Below are 26185 nucleotides of genomic sequence, written 5' to 3'. Positions count from 1 at the left end.
CTTTCTCTGTGTTTTCACCCCATAAACAGGCCTGTAGGTGTCATTTTGCTCTGGACCCTCATATGTACGGCCCACACACCACACAGTTACATTTTAAAAGAATCGTTACAAGTCCAGACACAATCAAAGGATTCTATTGACTCATACAAAGGACTGTCGCACTCACTCATTACATTGCAGGTAATATGGCATTGGCAAAACAGCTGCCTTGATTTACAAAATGCGGATTGCAAGAAGATCTTGCACTCCAGTATTCTGTACACATTTATTGGTGACGTCCAATTCCAGGAAGTGAAAATTCCTGTATCCAATCCAGACTGGTTAGTGGCTGTAGTTCTGAGTGTCCTTGTCCTATTTGTGCTGGGACAGAAGTGACCTCAAAAATGTGCCTTTGGTTTTGATACAATTGTCCTTGGCCATTGTTCATGTTGCCAGAAGACACTGAAATCCTGAAGTTACCACTTTGCAAATTAGAGGCTGGGAGACATGGTGGGATTTATTAAAAATATTCCTAAGAGAATGAAACAATGGGGAAAATGCACACAGCACAATGAAGACATTTGCAGTTGAAATATCCTTCCCAGTTTCTTGTAAACTGGGACAATCTCCTCTCCTTCTTCTTAGCCTAGAGCCACCTGAGTCAGCCAACTGGGAATAAACAAGGGGTTTTGTCCTGTCGTAATTTTTTTTTGGCTTGTTTGTTTTAACTGTGTCTGTTGTTGTCATTGTTTTGTGTATTGTAAAGTGCCTAGGAGTCACTGGAAGAGGGGGTAGGTATATGAAGATAGCAGCATGATCTCGTGGTTAAAGCACAGACCAGGAAAGCAGGAGATCTGGGGTCTATTTTCAGCTTTCTGACCTTGAGCAACTAACTTCACCTCTGTGACGTCTATTGATATGGCCCCTGTCCTCACAGTATCTGGGCCCTTCACAGACATTATTGGGTTTGTTCTCACACCATCCTCATTTTGCAGAAATGGAGCCGAGGCCACAAAGAGATGAAGAGATTTACCCAAGGTCACACAGAGAGTCTGTGACAGCTCGGAACTGAACCTCCGTTTCCCAAGCCATAACCACAAGATCATCCTTCCTCCCCAGCCTTGGCTTCTCCATCTGTAAAATGGAGATGATGCTATTTCCTTGTCTCACAGGAGACTCCTAAAGATAAACCTATTACTGTCTGTAAAGTGCTTTGAGATCCTCAGATGAAAGGTGTGAGAGAAAGGTAGAGTGTTCATATATTTATTAATGGGTTCGGAGTTTACTCGGTCAGGTGAGCCTATGGATTCTAACACTCCTCAGAAAATACATCCCCTGTGAAATCCTATGTGTTCTTCAGCAGAGAGAAAGAGGTGGGTGTGGGTGTGCATGCCTGTGTGAAAAAAGAGAGACGTTTGTTAAATTACAGGGATTTTGTTTCTCTGAATTAGTATAAATACCTCACCCCCTCACATGGGCAGGAACTGGTTGGCACAATCCTTTGGGAATGGCTTCATGGCAATGCCAATGCCAGGCCCTGCCAATGGATGTGGACACAAAAACAATCTGTCCTCGGGGTCCAGGTTCATGCAGACAATTTAAAAACACTCTTTCTTGGCAAAGGACTGGAGAGTAGTATTGCAAACATCCCCTACTAATGTAGCAATCAAGCGTAGTGTGTTATGGCCTGGGGCAGGGGCCCTGTAATGCACACATAGGTGTGTCTGTGTAGGGGGTTCTTTGCATGTGGCATTCTGCAAATCAGGTCTATTTTGTTGTATGATCAGAAAGCTACAGCAAGAGGAGAACTGCAGAGATGACTGGAAAAGAGGAATAGTATTGAAAGGAAAAGGTGGATGTGTAAAATAGTCTCTGAACTGTAATGCTGTTGGACAGCTGTCAGGTTCAGGCCAGCAATTGCATTAGCAAAGCCCTCCAACTAATTTCAATAGCTGTCTGCACAGGGGGATCACTGAGAAAATATTTAAGTCATTTAGTGGGTCTGAAATATGCTTTAGCTTCATAACAGCACTCAACTTTGAACCTGAATGGTCTGCTCTGGCTGGCCTGTTAGTCCCTGAGCTGCCATCGGCCCGTTCCTCATCACTCAGAGGTAATGAAAGAGGGAAGTGAGCTGTGCAGAACATGGAGTCACAGGGCTGCCATTACGGACTGCCGGAGCAACAGGGGGACGCTATGCAAAGATGATAAAAGACTTCAAAATAGGCCAAGGCCATTACAACTTCCCAGTGCAAACAGCTCTCCTGCCATCTGCTATACACAGTGCATTTCAAGTCCGGTTTATCCCTAGGAGGCAGAGGGGAAAGATACAGCACTTCTCAGAGGGCTACACAGAGCCACCCTGCAGTGTAACTAAGGGCCTGCTCCTACTGAAGTCAATAGCAAAACTTTCATTGACTTCAGTGGGAGCTGGACAGGGCCCCAAGTCCTGTAAATTCAGGGTGTTTGGCTCTCTTTGCCATCCACTTTCCCTGTCAAAGAACATCTGGCTGGATTCTGGGCACTCTTCCTGCTTCAAGGCAGCTCAGTGTTCTCAACATCCCCAGACCCTTATAGCGTCCTTTAGCTATTCCTAAGAGCTTTTGTCTGCCCATGCAGCCCCACTGACTACAAGGGGGCAGAAGAGATGCAACTGAGGGCAGGTGTGGATCTTGGTAACCGGCCCCGATCCTGTGAGGTGCTGAGCACTCCGAACTCCCGCTGAAGCCAATGGGAGCCGAGGGCACGCAGCACCTTGCAGGGTCAGGCCCATTATCAGAACCTGAAGTGAGCAGTGAAAGGAGGAATGCACTAGAAAGCGGTTGGCAGTCTGACATGTCAGATTACAGATGGCAAAGCAACCCACCTGAGCCTGCCCCCATCTCATTGCTGCATTGGCGTTTCCTGGCCAACTGTTGGACTCCATAAGCACTCTATTGATTTCTACATTTGGCATGAATGAGGTTTAATTGAAGTGCCGAGATTTCTAACCTCAGCCTCTAAGCAGGGAACATATTATCCGAAGCAGCCAAGGTTTTCATATGTTCCAAGCACCACCTCTTTCTGAGAACATACATGTGACAAATGGGGATTCATTCCACAGACGGACAGGCTCCGTTCACACCCATATTAACCCCTCTTACACACACACACACACACACACACACACACACACACACACACACTATCACTGCTTGCATAAGCACCTTCAATGGAGTTGCACCCACTTTGGTGCTGAATTTGACCCAGTACTTTTACTACTGGTTGTCAAGTAAAAACCTCCTATTTCATGAAGTACCCAGAAGCCAAATTAATGCCTGACACAAGAATAATTCAGTTAAAAGAATACATTTACTGAGAACCGAAGCATGCAAATTTTATATGCTTAGTGAAGCTCTGAGTGTCTGATAGAGGAACAAACCTGTTTCAGATCTATATAGAAAAGATCCCTATCATGCATCAGATACTGACATCAAGTAGCTGCAGAATAACCATTCATTGTGTAGGTACGAGGGGGGAGGGTCCCAGAGCTTGGGCTCCAGCTCAACCCCGAATGTCTACACTGCACTTTTATAGCCCTGCAGTCCAAGTCCCGTCAGCCCACATGGGCCAGCCGTGGGTGTTTAATTGCAGTATAGACATACCCTGTGTGGTCTTGGGTTAGTCATTTAACCCATGTCTTTATTTCTTCATCTGTCAAACCACAATCGTAAGTCTTACCTACTTCCCAGGGCTGGTTATTGTTCGTACAAGTGATTGGCAAGCGGACTGTGCCATTTGCATAACTGCTCAGTGTTGTTGTGATGGAACACTGAATTGTGACGTCATGAAAATGTGCTGAAAAATGCCAGTTGGCTACTTCTTAGCAAATCAAAGCTGAAAGAATAGAAACCAGAGGCAGAGAAATCCTATGACCGCCCCCCCGCCCCAGTCCACAGCTTTGAGGATCAGGGCAGCAATGTTCCCTACAATGCATCTTTTAGTGCCTTGTCCAGTTTAGCTGTAAATGTTAGTTGATTAGGTTAGTTCACTTACAGTGATCTGGGAATTACAATTATTTATTTATTTGTTTGTTTGTTATTTATGATTTGTATTGCAGTAGCACTTAGGAGCCCCAGTTATGGGCCAGGGCCCCACTGTGCTAGTTGCTGGACAAACTCATCTGTATAAGTACTGCATGTGGTGTCCATTTTAGGGCAATTCTGCATGGCTTGCTGACTCGGAGCTACTACCAAAGTCAAGTTAGGTGCGCAAGGAATGCAGGGTGGGGTCTTTCTTGGGAATTATGCAGATACTTTGAGAGAATATACCACAAACTGACAACTTGAACTCCGAGGCTGAGCTTTTCAAAGCTGCCTAAGGAATCAGGATGCTCATTTCCCATTCAAATGAATGGGACCGGGTATCCAAATCCCCTAGGTATCTTTGAACACCTCAGCCTTGTAGTACTTCCATTGTTTGTTGTGCAGTAGCAGCACAGAGCGTTTGCTATGCTCGCCGGGTGCTTTGTATCTTAAGTGCTAAGATACAAATCTTCTATCACAGGTATATTAAAAAACAAACCAACAAACCTAACTAGCTCTTATGGGGGCAAAAAAGTATGTGAAAGAAGCAACAGTAGCCAAACACTACATTAGAGCACAAGCTTTCAGGTTTGTCATGTAAGTCTTTGCCCTTCTATAGTGGATTTCAAATAATCTTTAGGCACAACCCCCTTGGGAGGCCGGTGGATTATCCCCATTTTACAGATGGGGAAACAGAAGTTCACAGTCAGAATGTTCCGCACGGCTCAGCATCCCCACAACTGGGGACAGATTTTCAGAAGAGCTCAGCATATCGGGTGCTGCTCTCTTTGGAAAAACCTGGCCATAAATGGCTCAATGTGGGCTGCTGGGAGCTCTGCACAGCTAAAAATCTGGTCTTTATTCAGGTGCCTAGGGGGGAGCAGATCTCTTCTGAAAATCTGGATGCAAACATGGGTGCTGAGCATGTGAAACTCTAGCCCCACGTGGTTTGCCCCAGGACACCATTCTTCAGAGGCAGAGCTAGAATAGAATCCAGATCCTTTTTCTCACGGACTTGTATTGTATCAGGTAACTGTATTAGGCAACACTCCCTGCCTGTCAAATGCTCTTATTTTCAGCTGACAAATCTCCTGGATGCTGAGTTTCCTCTGCAGTGGCAGCTGGTCAGGGAGTTTACACAGGAAGGACAATGGTTTCTCTGGGCAAGGAATAAGAATGGGTGGAGGTTTTTTTCCTGGGTTAGAGAGGAGACCATTCTGATCCCATAAACCACTGCATGTGCTTTGGACTAGCACAGATGTAGATTGTGCAAATTAACCTCTTTTGCCAAATAGCACTGACCTTCTGGAACGGAGAGTTTGAATCATTTAATTGGAAGAAAACACCCAATTTAATATGAAAATGGTTAACGTGGCTGGTACAAATCTGTCTGGGGATTGGTCCTGCTTTGAGCAGGGGGTTGGACTAGATGACCTCCTGAGGTCCCTTCCAACCCTGATATTCTATGACTCTACTACTAAAAAGGAAAAGGTCTTCAAAGCCAATAACCTGCATCCACCCCAAATAGAAGGACATCATAGACTCATAGAGTTAGAAGGGACAGTAATGGTTGGGTCATCTAGTCTAACCCCCTGACAAGATGCAGGATTTGTTGTGTCTAAACCCTCCAAGACAGATGGCTCCAGCCTCCTTTTGAAAACCTCCAGTGAAGGAGCTTCCACCACCTCCCGAGGCGTCTGTTCCACTGTCCTATTGTTCTTACAGTTAGGAAGCTTTTCCTGAGATTTAATCTAAATCTGCTGTGCCGGGGTGGGCAAACTTTTTGGCCTAAGGGCCACATCTGGGTATGGAAATTGTATGGCAGGCCATGAATGCTCACGAAATTACTGAGGTGGGGGGAGGGGGACTCATGGGGTGTGGCATGAGGGGTGGGGCTCTACAGGGGCAGTACCGGGGACTCGTAGGGGCCCTACCAGCAGTGACACCAAGGCAGCCCTACCAGGCAGCGCCAAGGGCGGAGGCACCCTAGCTGGGACGGGTGCGGACTGGGCGGTTGAGAGTCTCGAGGGAGGGGGCCGTAGGAGACTGAGAGGGTTCGGGCTGTGATGACAGGCTGATGAGGAATGAGGCGAGTCTCTCGGAGGAGCGGTGCCTCAGGAATTGGTCGATGAAGGAGCTCGCGGTTCCGATTAGGGGCTGTATCCTGCGATGCTGCTGGCCTTGATCATTGGGTGGAGGTTGGCGCAAGGAGGCTGGCACTTCGGGGATTGGGAGCACTGCTGCGGAGGGGCGGGGTTCTGATCCCGGAAATAGCGCAGTGAAGTATGGGTAAGCGGTGCCGGTCGCGCCTGCAGAGTTGGCTCTGCATGCGGGAAGATGGAGCTCCTCGAGGAACTGTGAGTTGGGGGCTGGGGAGTGCTGGGCGGGCGGAGCGGGGCAAGCCTCTGACCCCACTCCCCGGCAGCAGCTCAAGGGCCGGATTAAAAGGTCTGACGGGCCAGACGCGGTTTGCGGGCCGTAGGTTGCCCACCCCTGAGCTATTCTGTTGTTTGAACCCACTGCCTCTTGTCCTGCCCTCTGTTGCAAGAGAGAACAACTTTTCTCCATCTTTTTTATGGCAGCCATTCAAGTATTTGAAGACCGTTGTCATGTCCCCCCTTAATCTCCTCTTTTCCAAACTAAACGTACCCAGTTCCTTTAGCCTTTGCTCATATGGCTTGTGTTCCATCCCTCTGATCATCTTTGTCGCTCGCCTCTGGAGCCTTTCCAGTTTCTCTGCATCCTTTCTATACATTGGTGACCAAAATTGGACACAGTCCTCCAGCTGAGGCCTAACCTAATCAAAGAGGAGTTGCTGCAGGTTGGAGTCTAGTGAATCCGGGGCTGGCATCCAACTGCTAAAATATGGAAACTGACCCTGTGCATGTTATTAAAAAAGTGAGATATGGAGTTAATTAGAGACATGCTATTCCTTTCCAACCATGTAAATATTAAAGGGCAGTGGAGTCACTTGTGTATCAGTAAGGGCTGGTAATTCTACCACTATAATCAGCTTGTTCTGTATCAGTGTCTTGGCTCTCGTGATTATTTGTCCCCTGGTCTCTAAATGTAAAAGAGCAAGTAGTTTATTACACTCTCCAGCTTGCTAAGAACATTTCTCTCATGATTCATAGCCGCAGACAGAGAGGGGCCATAAACCAGAACCTTTTACCCGAAACATGCTGAGTATGTGGGCTCTGGATTAAATTGGCCCCCGGATCTGGCCCTCGGATTGCAAAACTAAAACCCAGACCATCCCCATTTCTTTCCGTCTCTAGGATTTAATCAGGTTAAACAAATACTGGAGCATAACGATCTGAAACATTAGGCTAGGGCCCAATCCTTCAGTCATTATCAATGCTCACTTCAAAGAAGGATCTGCTTGATTGCACTCTGCAAGCCAGATGCTGGGGAAGAGTGTCTCCTGCGACTGAGAGCCACTCAGTTCAGGAGATTGGGGGGCATCAGGGACTGGGGGTGGTGTATGGCAGCCCTGCAGTGAGTTACTGCAGCTAAGAAGCTACTTTAACTTATACACCAGCTGAAGATCAGCTCCGCCAGCTCCTCCCACCAGCGCAATTCTCATCTGGCCAGTTATGGCCAGAATCCAGCTCCTTTGTGCTGCCTGAATGGCACAAAATGACCTAGTCCTAACTGAGAAACTGGTCCAATGCCTTCACATGTACTCACGGCTCCCCATGGAGTTGGTGAGTGGGGGCTGTGGAGTTTGGACCATGACTGTAGCATTTTGTCAGGGGGTGGGTGGTTTGCAGGAAATAACTGACTCCTTTCTAGCACTAAAGAATCACCAGTTGGGCTTTTTGTTCTTTGAAACTGTCTGATTTCATTTCTCTCATGTGACTCAGAGCCTGAATGGCTGTGGTGGACGGGTCCATGCTCCCTCCCACGCCCCTGCAGGCTTCCATCATTAAAACACTCGAGAAAGCTGAAGACTGCTTCAGCCCTTGCTAAATACCCCATAAAGTTGACAAGCAATTATACCTGCTGAAGAAAATCCCACTGTGAGAGCAAAGAAAGGGCTCTGAGATGGAACTAAAGCAATTCCTTTCACACACATCTCTCTGCTTTGGAGAGAAAGGACCCCCACTGCCCTCGAAGGGAGAGGGGGTGTGCTTCAGTGCCTTGGAGAGAACATTGTTCAGAAGATTTAACAACAGCTCCTTCCCCTGCAGGTCATGTTCTTATGCCACTTGCTTCTGCCGTAAAGGTCATGGCAGAGGGAACAAAAAGCCAGGGTGATTTAATCCTGACATTTACCGCTTCCCCTAGGAAAGGACATGCAGCTGGTAGGTCCTGCTTGGGCTCAAGGATGCAATGAAGGGACCAGGTAGTGATGGGAAAGATTGATCCATTTCAGAGCCTTGGCTGTGGCTTAGGTTCCTGGCGCTCTTGCCAGAGGCCTAAGTCTTTCACAGCCGTAAAGGAGCTGCCTGCCGAATAGGAACGAAGCAATTCAGAAATTACCCGTGGTCCCCGTGCAAGCCATGTTAGAGTGGGAAGAGAGTTCCCTCTACTCCATCTGCTTTCACGTACAGTCACAGACCTGGTTGCAGCTTCGGAAGGAGCTGAGATCAAAGCAAACAGATTGCTTGGGATGTTTCTCACCTTTGCACCCCAAACCAGGGGAGACTAAACTTAGAAAGGGGTGCCAATACTGTACCCACCTTCTGAACAGATGGCTCAGCCAGTGGAAGTGACCTCAAAGGATGTGATAGTACCACAGATCCTCATGTCCATTGTTTAATTACTTCTTCCTGCAGCTTGCATGGCAAGGGGACACGAAATTCGCTTGTACTCTCAACTGCACAGTAAAGGCTCACTGCTAAACAGGGGGCATCGCTAACTGCGAGTGGCTTCCAAAGAAAGATCTGCAACAGCAAGAGTTGTGGTTCAACCAGAGGAGCCAGGAATTCCTGAGCAAAGTGAGCCCCTAACACTGACTCTCTTTGTGTCCTTGGGCACCTCATTTAATATCTGCCTCAGTTTGTCCATCTGTGCAATGGGAATGAAATACCTACATACTATCCAAGGAACAGTAAGGGACTGATTAGTTTATTAACTGTGTTGGGGCCTATTCCCTTCTCCGGGTGGATCCCATAGGAGCCGGTAAACAGTTTGAACCTGCCTTCCCTTAGAGAGGCTAGTACTGCACAGTGTGTGAACTCTTGGGAATTCACACCGCTTTTGTGACTCTTTTAGGAAGGCTAGGAATTCCCAAAAGCAGACATCCCTATTCCAAAAACTCCCGTTACAGAAAGCAAGTGTGAGCTTTAAGAAATGAACCCCTGTGTCTTCTGGCTAGAGCGCAATTCTTATTTTGTACATTTCTTACCCAGCATCTAAAGAGTCCAACATACCACATCTGATCTTTGGTCAAAAAGTGCTGGTGTCTCCCTTGCAAGGAAGTTAGTGGAAGGTCGGATTTTCAAAAGCAGCGTAGGAATGCAGGTACCATTGATTTACAGTGAGACTTGTGCTTCTAAGTCACTTGGGAACTGTTGGAAACCCCACTCTAAGACTTTAGCAGCCAGGGCTCAAGTAGGGTGACCAGATGTCCCGATTTTATAGAGACAGTCCTGATTTTGGGGTCTTTTTCTTATATAGGCTCCTATTACCCCCCACCCCTGTCCTGATTTTTCACATTTGCTGTCTGGTCACCCTAGGCTCAAGGAAATTTAGCAGGCATTAAGGAGGGGGTGACACTACAGAAAGCTGCCGTTGCATCGCAGTGCATGGGTTGAGATGGAATGGAAACTGATCGAAGCTGAAGACAAAGGGATCAGACTCTGAGGGGGAAATCCTTCAGGAACTTGTGCTGAAGTAGGCATAAGACATCTCCCCGCTTAGGGCAGAGAGAAGACAGAAGAGTGTCTGGGAGACCCATAGCTGAGGCCAGGCCAGAAGTGGATACCTGATTGGGCTCTCAGCTTACATGGGCAGCAGGCACAGGGCTTTGGGTGGGTCTGGTACCTTTCTTAAGCAACTATCCAGGGGACCAAGAAAAATCAGTTTGATAGAGCAGAACTACACTCACAGTATCCAAGGCTACTCTAGGCCAGACTCTAAAGGCAAGATGCTGGCTGACAAGGATGGTCTCTTGTATCGGCTCCACTGTATCATTTATAAATAGGGCATTAGGTTCAGTTAAAGTATTAGAGAGCCATAAGCTATTAAGTACAGATTATATACTGTATACTGTACCTAGCACTAAATATACATATTGTATAATATATAGAGATGACATTGAATATAGATCAGATATGCTAGATAGGAGGTATGAGGTAGGCATAAAGCAACAGAGGGTCCTGTGGCACCTTTGACACTAACAGAAGAATAGGGAGCATACTTCATACTAACATACTTTGTTAGTCTCAAAGGTGCCACAGGACCCTCTGTTGCTTTTTACAGATTCAGACTAACACGGCTACCCCTCTGATACGAGGTAGGCATAGTCAATCAGACATAGGTCAGGTACTATATTGGGTATACTGTACATAGGGTATTGAATATAGATCCGATAGTGATGATATACAGGGTATTAGGTATAGATCAGATATTGGTTAGGCATAGGAGTACCTCTAGGTACAGATCCATAGATAGATATGAGCTAGTAGGCATAGGTTGGGTACCACTCTAGCACTGGGTATGGATTGGCAGGGTACTCTACATACTATTCATGGTGTAGTTTTTAGTCAATCTCCCCAACGAATAGATGTGCTGGGTGATTATTGGTTGACACCAGCAAGGGCTGTGATATCAACCCCTGTGCAACAGCAACCTAACAGGCAGGTAGGGAGCTTCCCATCCTACAGGCCTCCTGCTCCTGACACCGGGAGCCGCTGGTGGTAAGATGAGAGGCCAGCGACAAATCAGTCCAAAGCCGTAAATGTTTTCTCTCTCTTTAAAGAAAAAAAGCTGCTTAATAATCAGCAGAGCATTTAATGAGAGGCAAAGAGCATACTCATGGTAATCTTCACGGCTTGTGCCTCCTTGCTGCGTGGAGAAGGCTATGCCCTGCGTTCTCCAAAAGGGCCCAGAATATGCAGGTGTGAGGTATGGCTATGACACACAGCGCCTGGGGGATGCAGGTCTAGGGTCCACCTTGTGAAAGCTCCCTGCTGGAAGAAACAAAAGAGTGATCATGGTTTGTTTCACAGCAGCCATTGCCTGTGAGAAACCGGCATGATTTTATTTTAACCAAACAAATGGGGCCGTGAGTTCCCCTGCACAAAAAGGAGAACAGCTTTTCATGTGCATGCATGTCGCTAACTCAAACTCCGCCAAACAGATGCTCTTTCAGTTTTGAGAAAGGAATTTGCTCCGGTGGGGTTATGGTCTATGAGTTGGAATGAAGTTAAATAGCTAAATCACAAACCCTGGAACATATGGTCTATTATTGACTAAAAGGCTGATGCAGCCCTCCCTAGTGCATCGGGAATTAATGTGCCTGGGGAGTGCTGGGTGACTGTTGCATGGAATGTTCCCCAGATATCCTGCCTGCATGTTGAAATCAGTTCAGACAAACATTACCCCCTCTGCCTCTGGGGTCACTTTCTGGTAACGGTTTGAGTTTCACTGACATAAGCATTGTCAGAAAGCAAAATTCAGAGCTGCACGCACGGTATCAGGGAATTCATCATTTAGATGTGTCCACCTAAGCATTCGTGCTGAAAATGCTCACACACAGCCACTCAGAGACCAGAAACTGGATCTCATCTATCTAATCACAACACAACTGGAATTCCAAAGGAAGTGTGATCGACCCAGAGAGTAAGTTAGTTCACGGAATAAATCCAAACAGCAAATGGATTCAAGGAAATCCCAATCTCATCCTGGATCTTCCAGGACCTTCGTTGCAAATTATTCACTCAGCTCTGTCCGTGGAGAACTTACTTGCCTCGCTTCACATTTCTGCAAATGCTGGGTCTAATTCTCCTCTCACATCACTCTTATCCTGGATTAACTCCATTGATTTCAGGCGTGCTTCCTGATTTACAGTGGGGTAAAAGGAGAACAGACTCGAGCCCATTGCGTTTGATTTTAGTGCATCTCCCTTTACCATCCGTCTCTTGGGGTTTCTATTGTGCAGCTGGAGGTAGTGAAGTATCCTTAATCCCCCTCCCCACCTGCTCTCTCTCCTGGTCTGTATTGTGACTCCGGCTTTATAGGCTCCCGTCTCTGTGGAAACGTTCGGGCTGCAACCTTGCAGTGCACTTCACTATCACGTGTCAATCTCGCAGCCTTATTTAACCTACTACTGTTGAAGGTGTTTGCGCTCCTTCTCCGTATCTGCTGGCTCTTCCCACCTCCCCCACGTTTTATGTCATCAGAAAATTTAGGCATTTTTGATATTATCCTTTCCTCAAGGTCATTAATATCCCTGCTGGATTCAGATGCCAGTGTTGGTGCCGCCCACATATTCCTTCTCCCCATCCTGAATGCTCTTTTACCCACACACTCTGTTTCTCTGTAATTCGATTGTTTCAATAACCTTCCCAATCCCAGGCGGTATAAATCACCCCATGCTGTGGTAGCCTCTCTCAACAACATCTGGGAAAGCACAACGGGCAGGGATTTAGCTGCGTGGCTGTAGTTCAGAAGGGGGTAGACACCTCACTCAAAGCACCATTACCATGCTGCAATCAGAGCCTGTTTTGTCTGCTGCACCCCCCTTGCCCCCACCTCTCAGCTCTGTCATAGCCTCAATACATTCTAGCACATTCATCAGGCATGACTCACAGACCTTCCCTGTGTGAAGCTCTGCAAACTGCCCCTTACTAAAATAAGACCCTACTCTGATTTGCAATTGGGTTTTTAAAGGGGGTTTAAGTAACAGAGGAAAGTGCTGGACTGACAACCCTGGAGACCAAAGTCCTCTCTTGCTGCCTCAGCCGAGTCCAGAAGGGACTGGGCTAGGGGTGAGAAAGGAGCACTGGCCACTGGCCCATCCTGTCCTTGGCCGCTCTGATGAGGCTGCCAACCAGGGGCTCGTTTACTTACCATAATGAAAGGGATTTTTTTTTTTTTTTTGGCTGCTGGGATCACAAATGCGTTTCACCCGGGCCACGGAACAGATGGCAACAATTTCTGATTGATGCTGACCTGATCGAATAAAGGATCTTCCCTCTGCAAACTCTTTGAGCCACCGATCATTAGTTACTGCTCCATTTCAAGCCCCTGCCCAGCCTTTTGTGAGATTCCAACAATCTGGGCCAGGGACTTTCTTATTGTCCTTTTTTGCTTCCTGAAGGACTGTGGTCTGGAACCCATCCAGGCCCGATGCCTTGTCTAGACCCTCCCATTCCTAATTGCCTCGTTACTGATTCCTGGAGCTTTTGGAGCATGATCACACCCGCTGGCAATGGAAGCTCCCAGGCTTGACAGAGAGTGTTGTTTGGAAGGGGGCACAGGGTCATTGCTTTCCTGTTCGTTCGAAGCCAGAAGGGTTGGTTGGAAGTTCAGCCAGTCCCTCACTTTGAAGAGCTCTGATCAGTCAGCCTGTCAGCTGTCCGCTCATCAGCCTTACAAATGTGGCCATTTAAAATAAATAAATAATAGGAGACCTAACTTCTGCCCACCCTGGCCTTGTGGCACCACCAGGGGGCTTGTAAAGCATCAGCATTTCAAAGCAGCAGGGAAATAAAAATAAAAGAAACACCCCCTCTTCACTGCATGTGGGTTTCAAATCCCCAAGGGCGTTAACTAGGGCACCAGCACCACCCTCGGCGACATGCTGAGTACCCAGGCAGGGTGCTGTTTGCTTTTCACTCTCACTGCAGTCCGGGCAAGCTCTCACGGACAAAGCAGGGGTGCGTGTGATAGACTAGCTAGATGAAGAGCGTGTGATGGCGTTGTGTGGCGTAAAAGCTTTATCAGCATGAGTTTGGGATGCAGTGTCTATAAAGGGTTAAATATTTTACATGCAGGTTTAATGCCACTCTAAATCATCCAAGGGGGCTGGAGAATTTAATGGCCCCCAAAAACATGGTGTGTCTATGTCTCAAAGTTCCACACACCTGGAGCCACTACACAGGTGCAAGGCATCTGCAGCCCCCAAACTCCCCTAGCTGAGGGGCAGTGGCTGACCTGGGTTAAATCCTGTTTCCTCTTATTGCAGGAAACCATGTCTGATGCCCTACAGGAATCGACTGCTCCTCCTCTCTAGCTCCTTCCCTGTCTCCTGCCTGCATCAGTGACTTTGCCATAGTAAAGCTTGTGTTTTGTCTCCTTGCAGACAGCCCATCCGCCCCAGTCAATGTCACGGTCAAACATCTGAAGGCCAACTCGGCTGTTGTGACCTGGGATGTTCTGGAGGATGAAGTTGTTATTGGATTTGCAATCTCCCAGCAGGTATCCTCACCATATGGCCCCCCTCCTCTCCACATGTGCTGGGTCCCCCTCAGCTCTACCCCACCTGCTTTGGGCCTTAGGAGCAGGGAAGAAAGGGCAAACTCTGGATTTATAATGGTGCAGCCCGGACTGCCTGCAGCTCTCACCAGGCTCTTGCAGAGCTCTGACACGGAATCAGCCTCTTCCTTCACCTTAACCCATTTCCATGGGTTTGGATTTAGGACATGCCCCAAATGTATAATCCTGGGGACAGAGAAGCGCTACACACTGACAGGGGAGTAGACAAGTTAGCATCAACCAGGGTGATTACCCCCAGGAACAGGGGTGACCGTGCAAAGCAACTTCACAGCAAAGGGGCTGAGCGGGGGAACTGATCCATCAGCAAAATGCCCTTAGGGGATTCAGTGGTTTGGGAGACTGGAGAAGGGCTAGTTTGAAGGACTCCCCTATCCATCTCCACCTCATGCCCCACCCAGCTCTTAGTTACATCTCATGGCAGGGAAAGCAGTTATAGCTCTGCACACAAATCGGCTCAGGGCCTGAGGCTGCTCCCAGGCATGTCCCTGGGAGTTTTGCTGCTGACTTCAGTGAGAGAAGGAGCAGGCCAGAACGATTTAATGCCTTCACGCTTCCAGGGCCCAAAGGTGACTAGGCAGAAAATGCAACCTGACAGGGCTAGCATCAGCCCCAAATGTCAGCAATAGCTCTGCCCAGTGGGTAAGTGCCGACAGGGCTAGAACAATGAGAAGCTTCTCCCTGGGGAAGATGAGAGCACATCTCTTTAAAGCCAGCATTGGGAGGTTGCCATTTCATTCATAGAGGATGAGATTCACCCGTGCAGAGGCCAGCACAAAACATCGGCACCACGACATCTCCGAGGAGCCGGGGACACTAGAAGCCTTGTGCTGGGCTCTGCACAGGATGGATTTCGCCCAGAAGCTCCGGATGCTTTGAGTGGAATTTGTGGCTCCGGCTCTGACGTGACGTTGTACAAGCTGAAGCTAGTGAGCGAGCTCCTGGGAGATGGCGCGTGTTACCAGGTGATATGGGCCTTGCACGCCCGTGCCCTTAGGGTACGGATAAATACTAGAGCAATCCAGAGTCTGAACCATTCATCCAACTGGCTCTGAACCTCAGGGGAAATGGAACCAGCCCCCTCCACCAAGCCTTTACCAGGTCACCTTCTACAAGTTCTGGGCCAGTATCAATCAGGAGTGTCTCCATTGAAGTCAGTGGAGTTACACTTGTGTCAGTGATGTCGGTGGGCGGAGGGCTGGGCCCACTGTTTCTGGCAAGTTGGATGAGCGAGTGGCTGTCACCTGCACCCGCTTGCATAAAAGCAGCTGTAGCTGCTCTCACTGCTTGAGAAGCCTGTGATCAGATTAGAGCACATGTCTTTCCTCCTACGCACGGGCTAGGGGGACTTTAAATGGCAGCACTAAGGTGCTGTCAGGGGCCCTGGGGAGCAGTGGAATGCGTCTATGTAGCAAGGTGTCCGTCACCTCTGAGCTCCTGTGCTTTCCTGCCTTGGGCTTGCAGAAGAAGGATGTGCGGATGCTGCGCTTTATCCAAGAGGTGAACACCACCACCCGCTCGTGCGCCCTCTGGGACCTGGAGGAGGACACCGAGTACATTGTGCACGTCCAGTCCATCAGCATCCAGGGCCAGAGTCCCGCCAGTGAACCCGTCCTCTTCAAGACCCCCAGGGAAGCCGAGAAGCTGGCTTCAAAGAATAAAGGCAAGTGTGGGCGAGTTCTTGCATGGCCCCATGGGCTGCCCCAGAGGCAGGGCAGTGTTGCCTCGCAAAGTGGGAAACAGTGCCTGTTGCATTCAAAAATCAGACCAGCCGAGCTAAATGCAGGCAGGACTAAATTCGCTTGATGCAGTCCCATTGTAGTCAGTGGGATCAGACCCGTGTAACTACACACAGGCCTGGGCATGGGGGATGTGCAGACGTAACACGTCGGCCAAGTGTGTAGTGTCCTGGGACGCTCTTAGCCTGCATGTTACACACAGGTTCTAGAATTCCTGTTTACATTCTCCAGGGGTGTTTGTTACTGGCCCATAGAAACGTTTCTGAGACCCAGGCTCAGGCTCAGGCGTTGGGAGTTCTCGGATGGTGGAAATACTGTGACAAGACCTGATCTCTGGTAGGTTCAGCTCCCTGAGGCAAAAATGGAACGTCAGTCGGTGAACGTTGGTGTGACTCAGCTGACGTGGAGCTATGCCAGTTTTCACCAGTGGAGGACCTCGCCCTCATTGTTTATTCAGACGCTGCACAAATGCTGGGGAACAAACCAAAAACCGAACAATTCACGGGTGCCCGTGTTAGTGAAAGTGCCTGAAGATGACATGATGGGGTCAGCCGCAGGACTGCTCCTGGCCTCACCTGCCCCCTGAAGTCACTGGCAGCTTCTGCTGATCTCTCACTCTCTCCCCATGACTGGGGTGGGGTGTTCTAGAGGAAACTAACAAGGGTCAGATTGGAAACCGGGATGTAGCGGGAAAATCCTCCTTCTTTCATCCCACTGCCTCAGGCCATTCAGTCCCCTATACCTGAAAGGCCAAATTCTGAGGTGAGACTGAGCCTACGGGGAGTGATGGCAATGTTATGCCTTCAGTTGGCTCCCTAAATGTGCATGTTACACCAATTTATGTTCCTTCAGACTCAGCCCCTCCCACTGGTGTGCAATTCACCCCCCCCTTACATCACCTCTGAGTCAATGCACTGGGTCTACCTGACTGTGAATGCATCTAGGAGAGGCTAAGCTGGTGTAACTCATGTCAAGAAGCCAGCAGTGAGGTGTGCAGCATGGAAAGCAACTGACAGGGCGGAATACGGATGTGTACATTAAAGGAGGCCGTCCCTACTTTCTTATTGCATCTTCCAGCTGCTGGGCAAGCAAGTTCCCGCAGCCTAGACTCCCTTAAACTCACACCAGTAAGTGGGATAAGCAGCACTAAGAGAGTTTAAATGAGTGTAGCGGAATCTAACGCATACCAGCTACACATCTCAGACTGCAGTCTGAGACCATACTAGTGTCCAGACTGGGGTACTCCCTAATGGTAAGGACACAAGAATCCTTGCTGGTAATGTGACTTTTGTATATCACATTAACCACAGCAAGACCGGCCTGTTTCAGTAAACTAATGCCAAGAACCCCAGCCGCTCGTGCTGCCAGCACCTGAATCTCCATTGCTCTTTCCTCAGGGGGCAGCTTAGAGGCAGAGGGAATGAGGACTGTTCTCAGGACTAGTGTCTGGCAGGAGCATGCCAATCAGCCTAGCAAATGAAGAGTGCCTGGGGAAATTCTTGGTCCGACTCTGCACGCAGTTTGGGACAGAACTCCTGGGGATCCATGCCAGGGATGCTGCAGCAGCATTAAGATGAGGCTGAGAGAGACTCACGAAACCTCCCTGCACTTGGATTCTAAGAGACACCAATGGATATCTGCTTTTTTAAAATCTGAAATGTTTCTGCTAAATCAGTTACTGCCAGTCAGGGAAGTGCTTTTTAATTTGTCCCTTCTGAGCAGACATCCAGCCAAAATCAGATGGTGCCAAGGCAAGTCAAAGAGATGTTCTGCAGCAGCAAGGCGCACTAATGAACAGGGGTCAGGGAGGCGCAGGAGTCCAGGTTATAAAGGGTTACTAGATGATTAGGTTAGGCCAGATTGTATTGCAGGTTTCTCATCCACGGTTCCTAGGATGCTGTGAGTTCTTGACTCTTTCTGCTGAAATGATTTGGAGCCTGTCAATAGTGAATTGCTGTTCATCTGAAAAGACTGAGAAGAGCATTGTCTGCTTCCCGGGAGATCTGAACTGCAATCTTCTTGGTCCTTCGAGGCCAGGGCTGTCCATTACGGCTTGTGAAGAGGTATTACTCATTCCTGCATCCCGCAGCTCTGCTGAAAAAGATTATGCCGACCCTGCATACTACAGGGCATAAATCCTGAGCTGGGCGGGCAGGAATTCTGCCCAGAATAGTGATGCGATGGCTAGAATACACAGTGTGGAGATACTCCAGTGATGGGTGCACAGAAAACTCCAACAGAGAGAGAAAGGAACGGGGATGCTAACAGCTGACTTAGGTGTGATGACTCTGAACAATTCATGCTACTTTTGAACCTTGTGCACTCACGGTCCAAGCTGGGGCACATAGTTCAACGGGTGTCCAGTGAGAGATTTTAATGTGGTCAGTTGGGGGTTATATTTCCAAATCTTCCAAGGGGTTTTCAGATCTGCAGCCACCCAGTTTTGCTCACTAAATATCGGTGAGTTTGGGGGGAGGGGAAGGAGCATGTGAAAGGAGCAGGCAGAGTCTGACTGAACTCATTGCACAAATGGAACTCATTGTCTCTCTCTCCCCTGTGCAGATGAGGTGACGATGAAGGAGATGGGGAAGAACCAGCAGCTGCGAGCTGGGGAAATTCTCATCATTGTCGTGGTGTTATTCATGTGGGCAGGTTGGTAGCAGTCCCTATGACGAAGGCATGTAATGTCCCAGAGTCATGTGTGTGGGTATATGTGTGTGAGAATATACACCCATGATGGCCAGGAAGAGATATGCAGAGTAATCCCTACCCTGGCCCCCTGTATACAGCATTGCACATTTGGATATAAGTGCATTTCACCTTCCTCTGTAGCATCAGGTATTGGCGACTGCTGGAGGCAGGATACTGGACTGGCTGAAGTAGTCTCATTTAGTACAGCAGGAGGTAGTATAATGGATTTAATGAATCAATTGTCTGATCTGCTGCGGCAAATCCTACATTCTCAGTCCTTCCAGAAAAAAAATTGATGGTAATCCCCTTAACCCCACACCAGAATCCAGCCCCTTCTGTTTCATTAACATAACACAGCCCAATTGAAGTGTGCCACTGTCACTATATCTGGCCCATTACATGCCTGCAGGTCACACACAAACCAATAATTCTTCTGAAGAGGTGTGGCAATATTCTAAAGACAAACATCACAAATCAAGAGTGAGTTACAGCCTCCTGTCTCACTCTCAAGCATCCGTCATTCTATATTTACTAAACCCCACGTTTGAGATCTAGTACAATGATTGAACTGTTAAAAGAACAAATGATCTGGAGCATTCAAACATAAAATATCAGGTCAGGAATGAACCTGAATCCTTTTAAAATCTGGTATAAGAATAAAAAGAATTGTTTACAGGGCAAACTTCCCACACATCTGAGAGCAAAACTGGTCAACTCTGTACTATTATCGATGAGGCTATGGAAAGGATGAAGACTCTGTGAGCAACCAATCTGCAAAGGTCTATCAGTGGTATAGGATGAAACTGTACAAGGAAATGCCTCAGTCTGAAGAATTTGTGTGTGTCTGTGTGTGTGTGTGAGAGAGAGAGTCACACTACAGCGCTCCAGTGACATCAGCATAAATTAGATGATTTAATGGTCCCTTCTGGTCTTAAAACGTATGGGTGGGACAGGCCAACGGCAAGGGAGGAAAAGGGTAAATTTGTAGCAACGACAAGCAAGCTAAATGCCAAATGTAGCTGCTGAGTGCACAGCACTTTTTAAAGTCCAGCCACGTGTTTTACCTAAACGTGGACTTAGGAACCTAAACCCATTTTTGAAAATCGTGGCTTGATCTTGCAGACCTCATGCAACCAAAAACCCCATTGATTCAATGGGAGCTTTGCTGCATCAGGGCTACAGGTTCGGGGCCCATCTGATTTAAAAGGTAATACTGGAGGGTCAGACCCACAGCTGTGGCTGAAGAGCCCTTGGTGCTGTGGCAGGATGGAGCAAAGATCCCCTCTGTACTTTTTCAATCCTGGAGCACTTTGCAGTGGGATTGCCCACGGGATTTCCTTAGACAATAGAGGCTTGGAAGGGGCCGCTAACAGGTGGGTCAATAAATCATAGAAGATTAGAGTTGGAAGAGACCTCAGGAGGTCATCTAGTCCAACCCCCTGCTCAAAGCATGACCAATCCCAACTAAATCATCCCAGCCAGGGCTTTGTCAAGCCGCGCCTTAAAAACCTCTAAGGAAGGAGATTCCACCACCTCCCTAGGTAACCCATTCCAGTGCTTCACCACCCTCCTACTGAAATAGTTTTTCCTAATATCCAACCAGGACCTCCCCCACTGCAACTTGAGACCATTGATCCTTGTTCTGTCATCTGGTACCTCTGAGAACAGCTGAGCTCCATCCTCTTTGGAACCCCCTTTCAGGTAGTTGAAGGCTGCTATCAAATCCCCCCTCACTCTTCTCTCCTGCAGACTAAATAAGCCCAGTTCCCTCATCCTCTCCTCATAAATCATGTGCCCCAGTCCCCTAATCATTTTCACTGCCCTCCGCTGGACTGTCTCCAATTTGTCCCCACCCTTCCTGTAGTGGAGGGCCCAAAACTGGATGCAATACTCCAGATGTGGCCTCACCAGTGCTAAATAGAGGGGAATAATCACTTCCCTCGATCTGCTGGCAATGCTCCTACTAATGCAGCCCAATATGCCGTTGGCCTTCTTGGCAACAAGTGCACACTCTTGACTCATATCCAGCTTCTCATCCACTGTAATCCTCAGGTCCTTTTCTGCAGAACTGCTGCTTAGCCAGTCGGTCCCCAGCCTGTAGCATTGCATGGGATTCTTCTGTCCTAAGTGCACGACTCCACACTTGTCCTTGTTGAACCTCATCAGCTTTCTTTTGGCCAAATCCTCCAATTTGTCTAGGTCACTCTGAACCCTGTCCCTACCCTCCAGCATATCTACCTCCCCCCCCCAGCTTAGTGTCATCTGCAAACTCCACCCTGGCATCAAAATCCTTCCATACAATTTTAAAAAAGAAATAAACCACCCAGGGAGCTCAGGAAAGCAAAGAATTCCCCATGATGAGTTTGAGATCAGATCTTCTCCTGGTGTAAACTGGCATCACCCCTTTGAGCTACATCGGTTTATACCAGAGGAGGAGCAGGCCCATCTGTTTTAATCTAGCAAATGTATAAGGAGAGTGCACCCTTACTCCTTTGATCAGCCGCCAGCACTATGGCTTGCCCAGGTTGGGCTCAGGGTGCCATGAGTGAATGGAAAAGAAAGTTTGTGCTCGTTTGTTTTCTGTATAGAGCGCCAGCTTCCTCTGGCCTCCGTTCAGCAGCTGCTTCTGCTGCTGCTACAACATAAAACATTCATGAAACAGCACGATGTTTTACTCGTGAGCCACACAGTCACATTGGTCGGGGGAAGATATTTCAGGTGAAACAAGGGAACTGGCATGCAAGGACATTTACGGTAAAGTAGCTTATGTAACCCATAAAGGACAGTTGGTATTTACTCCCATTGTCCTGAGCATAGGAACAGTCTACGTACATTGTGTGTGCAGAAAAACTGCGACGGTTGGAAAGAAGCCAACCAAAGCGAGAGCTGTGTGGTTGAGGGGACAATCCCCAGCTCTCTTTCAAGAACATGCCAGGGGGCTCACAGGAGAGGGTAAAACGTGTCTCCCTTTTGCTCAGGTGTTAGAGCAATGTGGGATAGTTCTGTCCCTTAACTGTTGAAGGCTGGAGACTTTCCCTATGAAACAGGGATTCTGGACAATGGGTTCATTCTTCAGCTGTGCTTGCGCTCCATTCAGTCAGGGATCGTGAGAGCTGAAACCCCTTCCCCCTAGGCATGCCATCAACATGCTCCCTATGCCTGTAGCTGGAAAAGGGGGTGGCATAGTCTGCTATGTCAGTTCTGTGCCACCCTTGGATTTCCTCATGCTGGGGGAATCCTCGATTGATTGCTGACTTTACAGCCCCTTTGCACGACTTGAGCAGGATCCGGGTCGTTGCCTGGCTTTTGTAAGACTAACCCCCTTAACAGTCTCATAATTTTGTGTGCGCGTGTAGTTTCTTATTTATTAATAAAGCCCTGAAGATTGATAGGGTTTGAAGGGTTAAATCGTGCCCTCACGAGACAGTGGGCTTAAATCTCTGCGGTGTAAATTGCTGACTTCAGTGCAGCTGGGTCAAATTTACACCAGCAGAGGATCTGGCCCATTTACGATAACCTCAGCTGAGATGGGATTCCCCTTCCCTGCCCCCGAGATAGGAGGAGATGAAATCGAGTCACAAATCTGAGATCTGACAACAAATTTTGGTGGTTAATAGTTTAAATAAAAGGGCAGGGGGCTTAAATGGTGTCCTGGCTTGTTCCCCCGGATTCTTTCCAACTGTAAGTGAATCCAGAGGGACTAGCAGCAACCAGATAAGATTCATATATAATTTTTTCCCACTGGAAAAATCTTGAGTTCACCATGCATTGGTACCTGCTTTCCACAGGGTAGATTGGGTTCCAGTCACTGTCTCCAATCCCTGATCCTTTAAAATAGTTAGATAAAGAAGTTACTGTCTCTGCACATGAAGAGCTAAATCTCCTACCCTGTAAAAATCATTTGGGGGGTAAAATAATTACATGAGATAGCTAAAAAGGGTTAATCTAGACAAGTAATTAAGCTTCATCTTCCGAAACTCAACTCATAATGTGAGCACAGAATTGTCCAACATCCTGAAAGAGGCTTGTAAATTCCCCTTCTAGACAAACGACTGCCATTTACCAAACGTGGGTGGGTAAAGAAAATCTCACTGGAGCGGATGAACTATTTACAAAGTTTCATTCTGACCATGACTTTTCCGAGCCCAGTGGCAGAGCCATCTGAGACTCAAGTGTGGAATTATTGGTGAATGGGAACTACAGTTCATCTGAATGTACATACATGTTCACTTTCTACACTAAGCTTCTCTGATGACCCAGTGCAGTGGGCATGACTTGGTGTCAAGACCCGGGTTCTAGTACTGGCTTTGCTCACTTTGCCTGCATCTCTCACCTGAAAATGAGGATTCTGATACTTTTATACAACCGTCTTCCCACGGCTGACAATTTGCTTGCATGCAAGAAAGAACTTGTATAACAGCACTACCTGGCGACAACTCCCATAACAACACCTATCACTGTTAAGTGCTTTGTGACTGACAGATGGAAAACTCTATATACATTCAGAGTATTATTGTTATGTGAGTTGGATCCTTTTCCAGTAGGCAAGAAGCAACGACCTTATCCGTTGCCCTTCCTGCCACCTCTGTTACTTTGCGTTGGAAACCGGCAGGTAGAAAGGTGGTTATTTGGTCAGAACATAACACAAAAGCCGCTGTGAAAGACATGTTCACTCTCTTCATTTGTCATGGCTGCCCCTGCTTTGTTCTCCACACCCCTAAATGTGTGGGAGGACATTTCCGCTGGCAGCTCGTCCTGCTATAGCTGTCATAAATTTGCAGATGTTGTCCTGCAAAGCAGGAGACGCTGGTTTGTTTCATCAGCAGGCAGACACAGGTCATTCATCACAACCTCCAGCTCAGCTGCACCCCTCTTTGCTTCAGAAAAAGAAAGCTTTGAGGGCGCATTTCCAACTAATGGGAATTCCCAGATGCCCCTGGGCTTGCAAAGCAAAGGTCCCACTAAACCTCCTGCCATGGTCCGTGTAAACGGCGATCCAAATGGGAAGCTTAAAACATTTGTCCTGTTTAATGAAAGGGAAGTGGGAGTACAAGTAATCTCCTGACCTTGTCTGACTGGGTGAGAGTGGAATTTGGCACTGTGAAGGAAGCAGCCAGAGCCCGCCGCGTCGGATTAGAAAAGGATCTTTGGGACTTGGTGTCAATGCTGCTGAGGTCTCTGCCGCAAGGCGCACAGCAGCAGGCGAATGGGCTCTGATCACTGCAGGTTCCAAAGCCCTGGCTCAGTCAGGTGACCTCTAACACTTTTTCCTGTTAGGAGTGATCGCCCTGTTTTGCAGGCAGTATGACATCATCAAAGATAACGAACCAAATAACAACAAGGAGAAAGCCAAGAGCGCGTCTGAGAGCAGCACTCCGGAGCACCAGAGCGGAGGGCTCCTGCGCAGCAAGGTAAGACGCTGTCGGCGCACAGTGGGGGATGAAGCAGCCAATCAATTTCCAGCTGGGCTTCCGCCGAATTAACCTGAAAACCAACCTTCTGTTAAGGATCCCAGCTAGAACATTCTCTCTATTGGGCCAATGTGTAGAAGTGGGGCCCCCCTGACAAGGGAAACAGCATGGCTTGAAAGTACAACTGCAAGTCAGGATCCTGGGTTTCATTCCCAACTCTAGCACTCACTAGGTGGCCTTGGCCAAATCACTTAATCTCCGTGCCTCAGTTTCCCCCTCAGTGAAATTAGGGTAATAATATCAACCCGCATTTGTAAAGCATTTTGAGATCTTTGGATGAAAAGTGCTGTATTTGGGTGATGGACTATAATCGGAAAGGGGGAAGCCAAACCTGCTATGTTCCGAACCCCACAGCAGCGATTACAGGTCAGAATGCTAGAGGCAGAGGGGATGTTATGGCTGTTCTCAGATAACAGCTTATCAGCTGTTTAAGAGAAGGAGCTGCTATGAGGTTTAAGATATGTTGTGGCAAATGACATCTATAATGTAACTAGAGCTGGGCAAATAATTTGCACCAAATCATTTATTCAATTAATTTAACTTTTTTTTCCTGTTTCCAAATTGTTCAGGAGCTGATCCTAATGGTCTTTCATTTATTCCCCATTGTTTGAAATTATTCACTAATTCCCATTCCTGCTCATTTTTGAGGAGTTCATTGTGAGCATTCAGAGTTCGAGCTGAGTTAGTTACTTCTGATTAGGCACATGGGTCACATGAGACATTCCCTATTCCCTCATTGAATGGGTGAAACTCTGTAGAAGCAGGTGTGAGACGTGAATATGGATGGTTACGAATTCAAAACTCTGCACAAATCTTCTACAACAGCCATCCCATGAACATTTCTGGCAATAAAGACACTTGCTAGGATGTCGTCAGAAAGTGGATGCAGAAGTGGCTTGAACGCAGCCAACAAGAATTGGAATTTTAAGAGAATTTTAGCACAGCAGGACTGTCTTTTTGTTGTGTTTGTACAGCACCTTGCACAGTGGGGTCCTGATCCATAGCTAAGGCTCGTAGGCACTACCGCAATACAAATAATTCAAAATTTTATTTTTCTTTTAACTATTCACCCAGCTCTAAGCACAACCCTGATTTCCCATGAGATATAATCAAATCTGAAGGCTTATATATTTATATTTATTGGCACCACTGTTGAAAACGAGACTTAGATTTTACATCACAATATGAAGAGGCCTGTGTCAAAAGAAGCTGTTCCTGCTAATTCTTTGAAACAGGTTATGCAGAACCTCACCAGGATCAGTTAAGTATGGCATGGGCAAAGCCTAGAGACTGAGGATATCTCAGCAAGCAACAGGTCAAGGCTCTGATCCCGCAACTGACTGTGCGGGGCTCACACAGAGCAATACTGAAATCAGTGGGGTTCTGTGTGGGCAGAGGAATCCCTCCACAGCCAGTAACTTGCAGGATCAGGGCTTAACAAAACAATAGCAGGGCTCTCTCTGTGAGCTGCCAGTTCAAATATGCCACTTTCTTCCAGATTCAAATGCTTCCCTCTACTTTAATTTCTATAGTCCTGGATCTCCAGGATGATTGGTGGGGATACCCATGGTTTGGAAAGTGAGCAGCAGCTCCGTGTTTAATTCCAGAGAGAGAAGGAAAGGGCTAGGGATGCAGCCAAGCTGCCTAACACTTTCTGTCCCCTTGGCTCTACGAATTTTGATGACGCTTTGTTTCCAGCTCTGGCAGACTGCCTTTCTTGGTGATGAACTGGTACAGTTTAGGAAAAGGTGCTCAATATTTTGTTAACTCTGCTGTTGTTGGCATTACTCCTGTC

General features: G+C 47.8%; 1 protein-coding gene across 2 annotated transcripts in view; it reads left to right on the top strand.

The window, feature by feature from the left end:
• The window catches only part of FNDC5 (fibronectin type III domain containing 5), a 30386-nt gene that overhangs the window by 1651 nt on the left and 2550 nt on the right, over window positions 1-26185 (top strand). Inside the window, exons 2-5 of one of the 2 annotated variants that reach the window (XM_034753857.1) lie at window positions 14299-14414; window positions 15954-16152; window positions 18791-18880; window positions 24219-24330. In XM_034753857.1, the coding sequence (XP_034609748.1) occupies window positions 14299-14414; window positions 15954-16152; window positions 18791-18880; window positions 24219-24330 (517 nt within the window). Of the gene's footprint in view, window positions 1-14298; window positions 14415-15953; window positions 16153-18790; window positions 18881-24196; window positions 24331-26185 lie in introns of both variants that reach the window. The other variant, XM_034753856.1, reaches the window with a different exon arrangement.

The sequence above is a fragment of the Trachemys scripta genome, chromosome 20 (genome assembly GCF_013100865.1).
Source record: "Trachemys scripta elegans isolate TJP31775 chromosome 20, CAS_Tse_1.0, whole genome shotgun sequence".
Taxonomy (NCBI): Eukaryota; Metazoa; Chordata; order Testudines; family Emydidae; genus Trachemys; species Trachemys scripta.
This window is presented reverse-complemented; position numbering and strand designations above follow the sequence as displayed.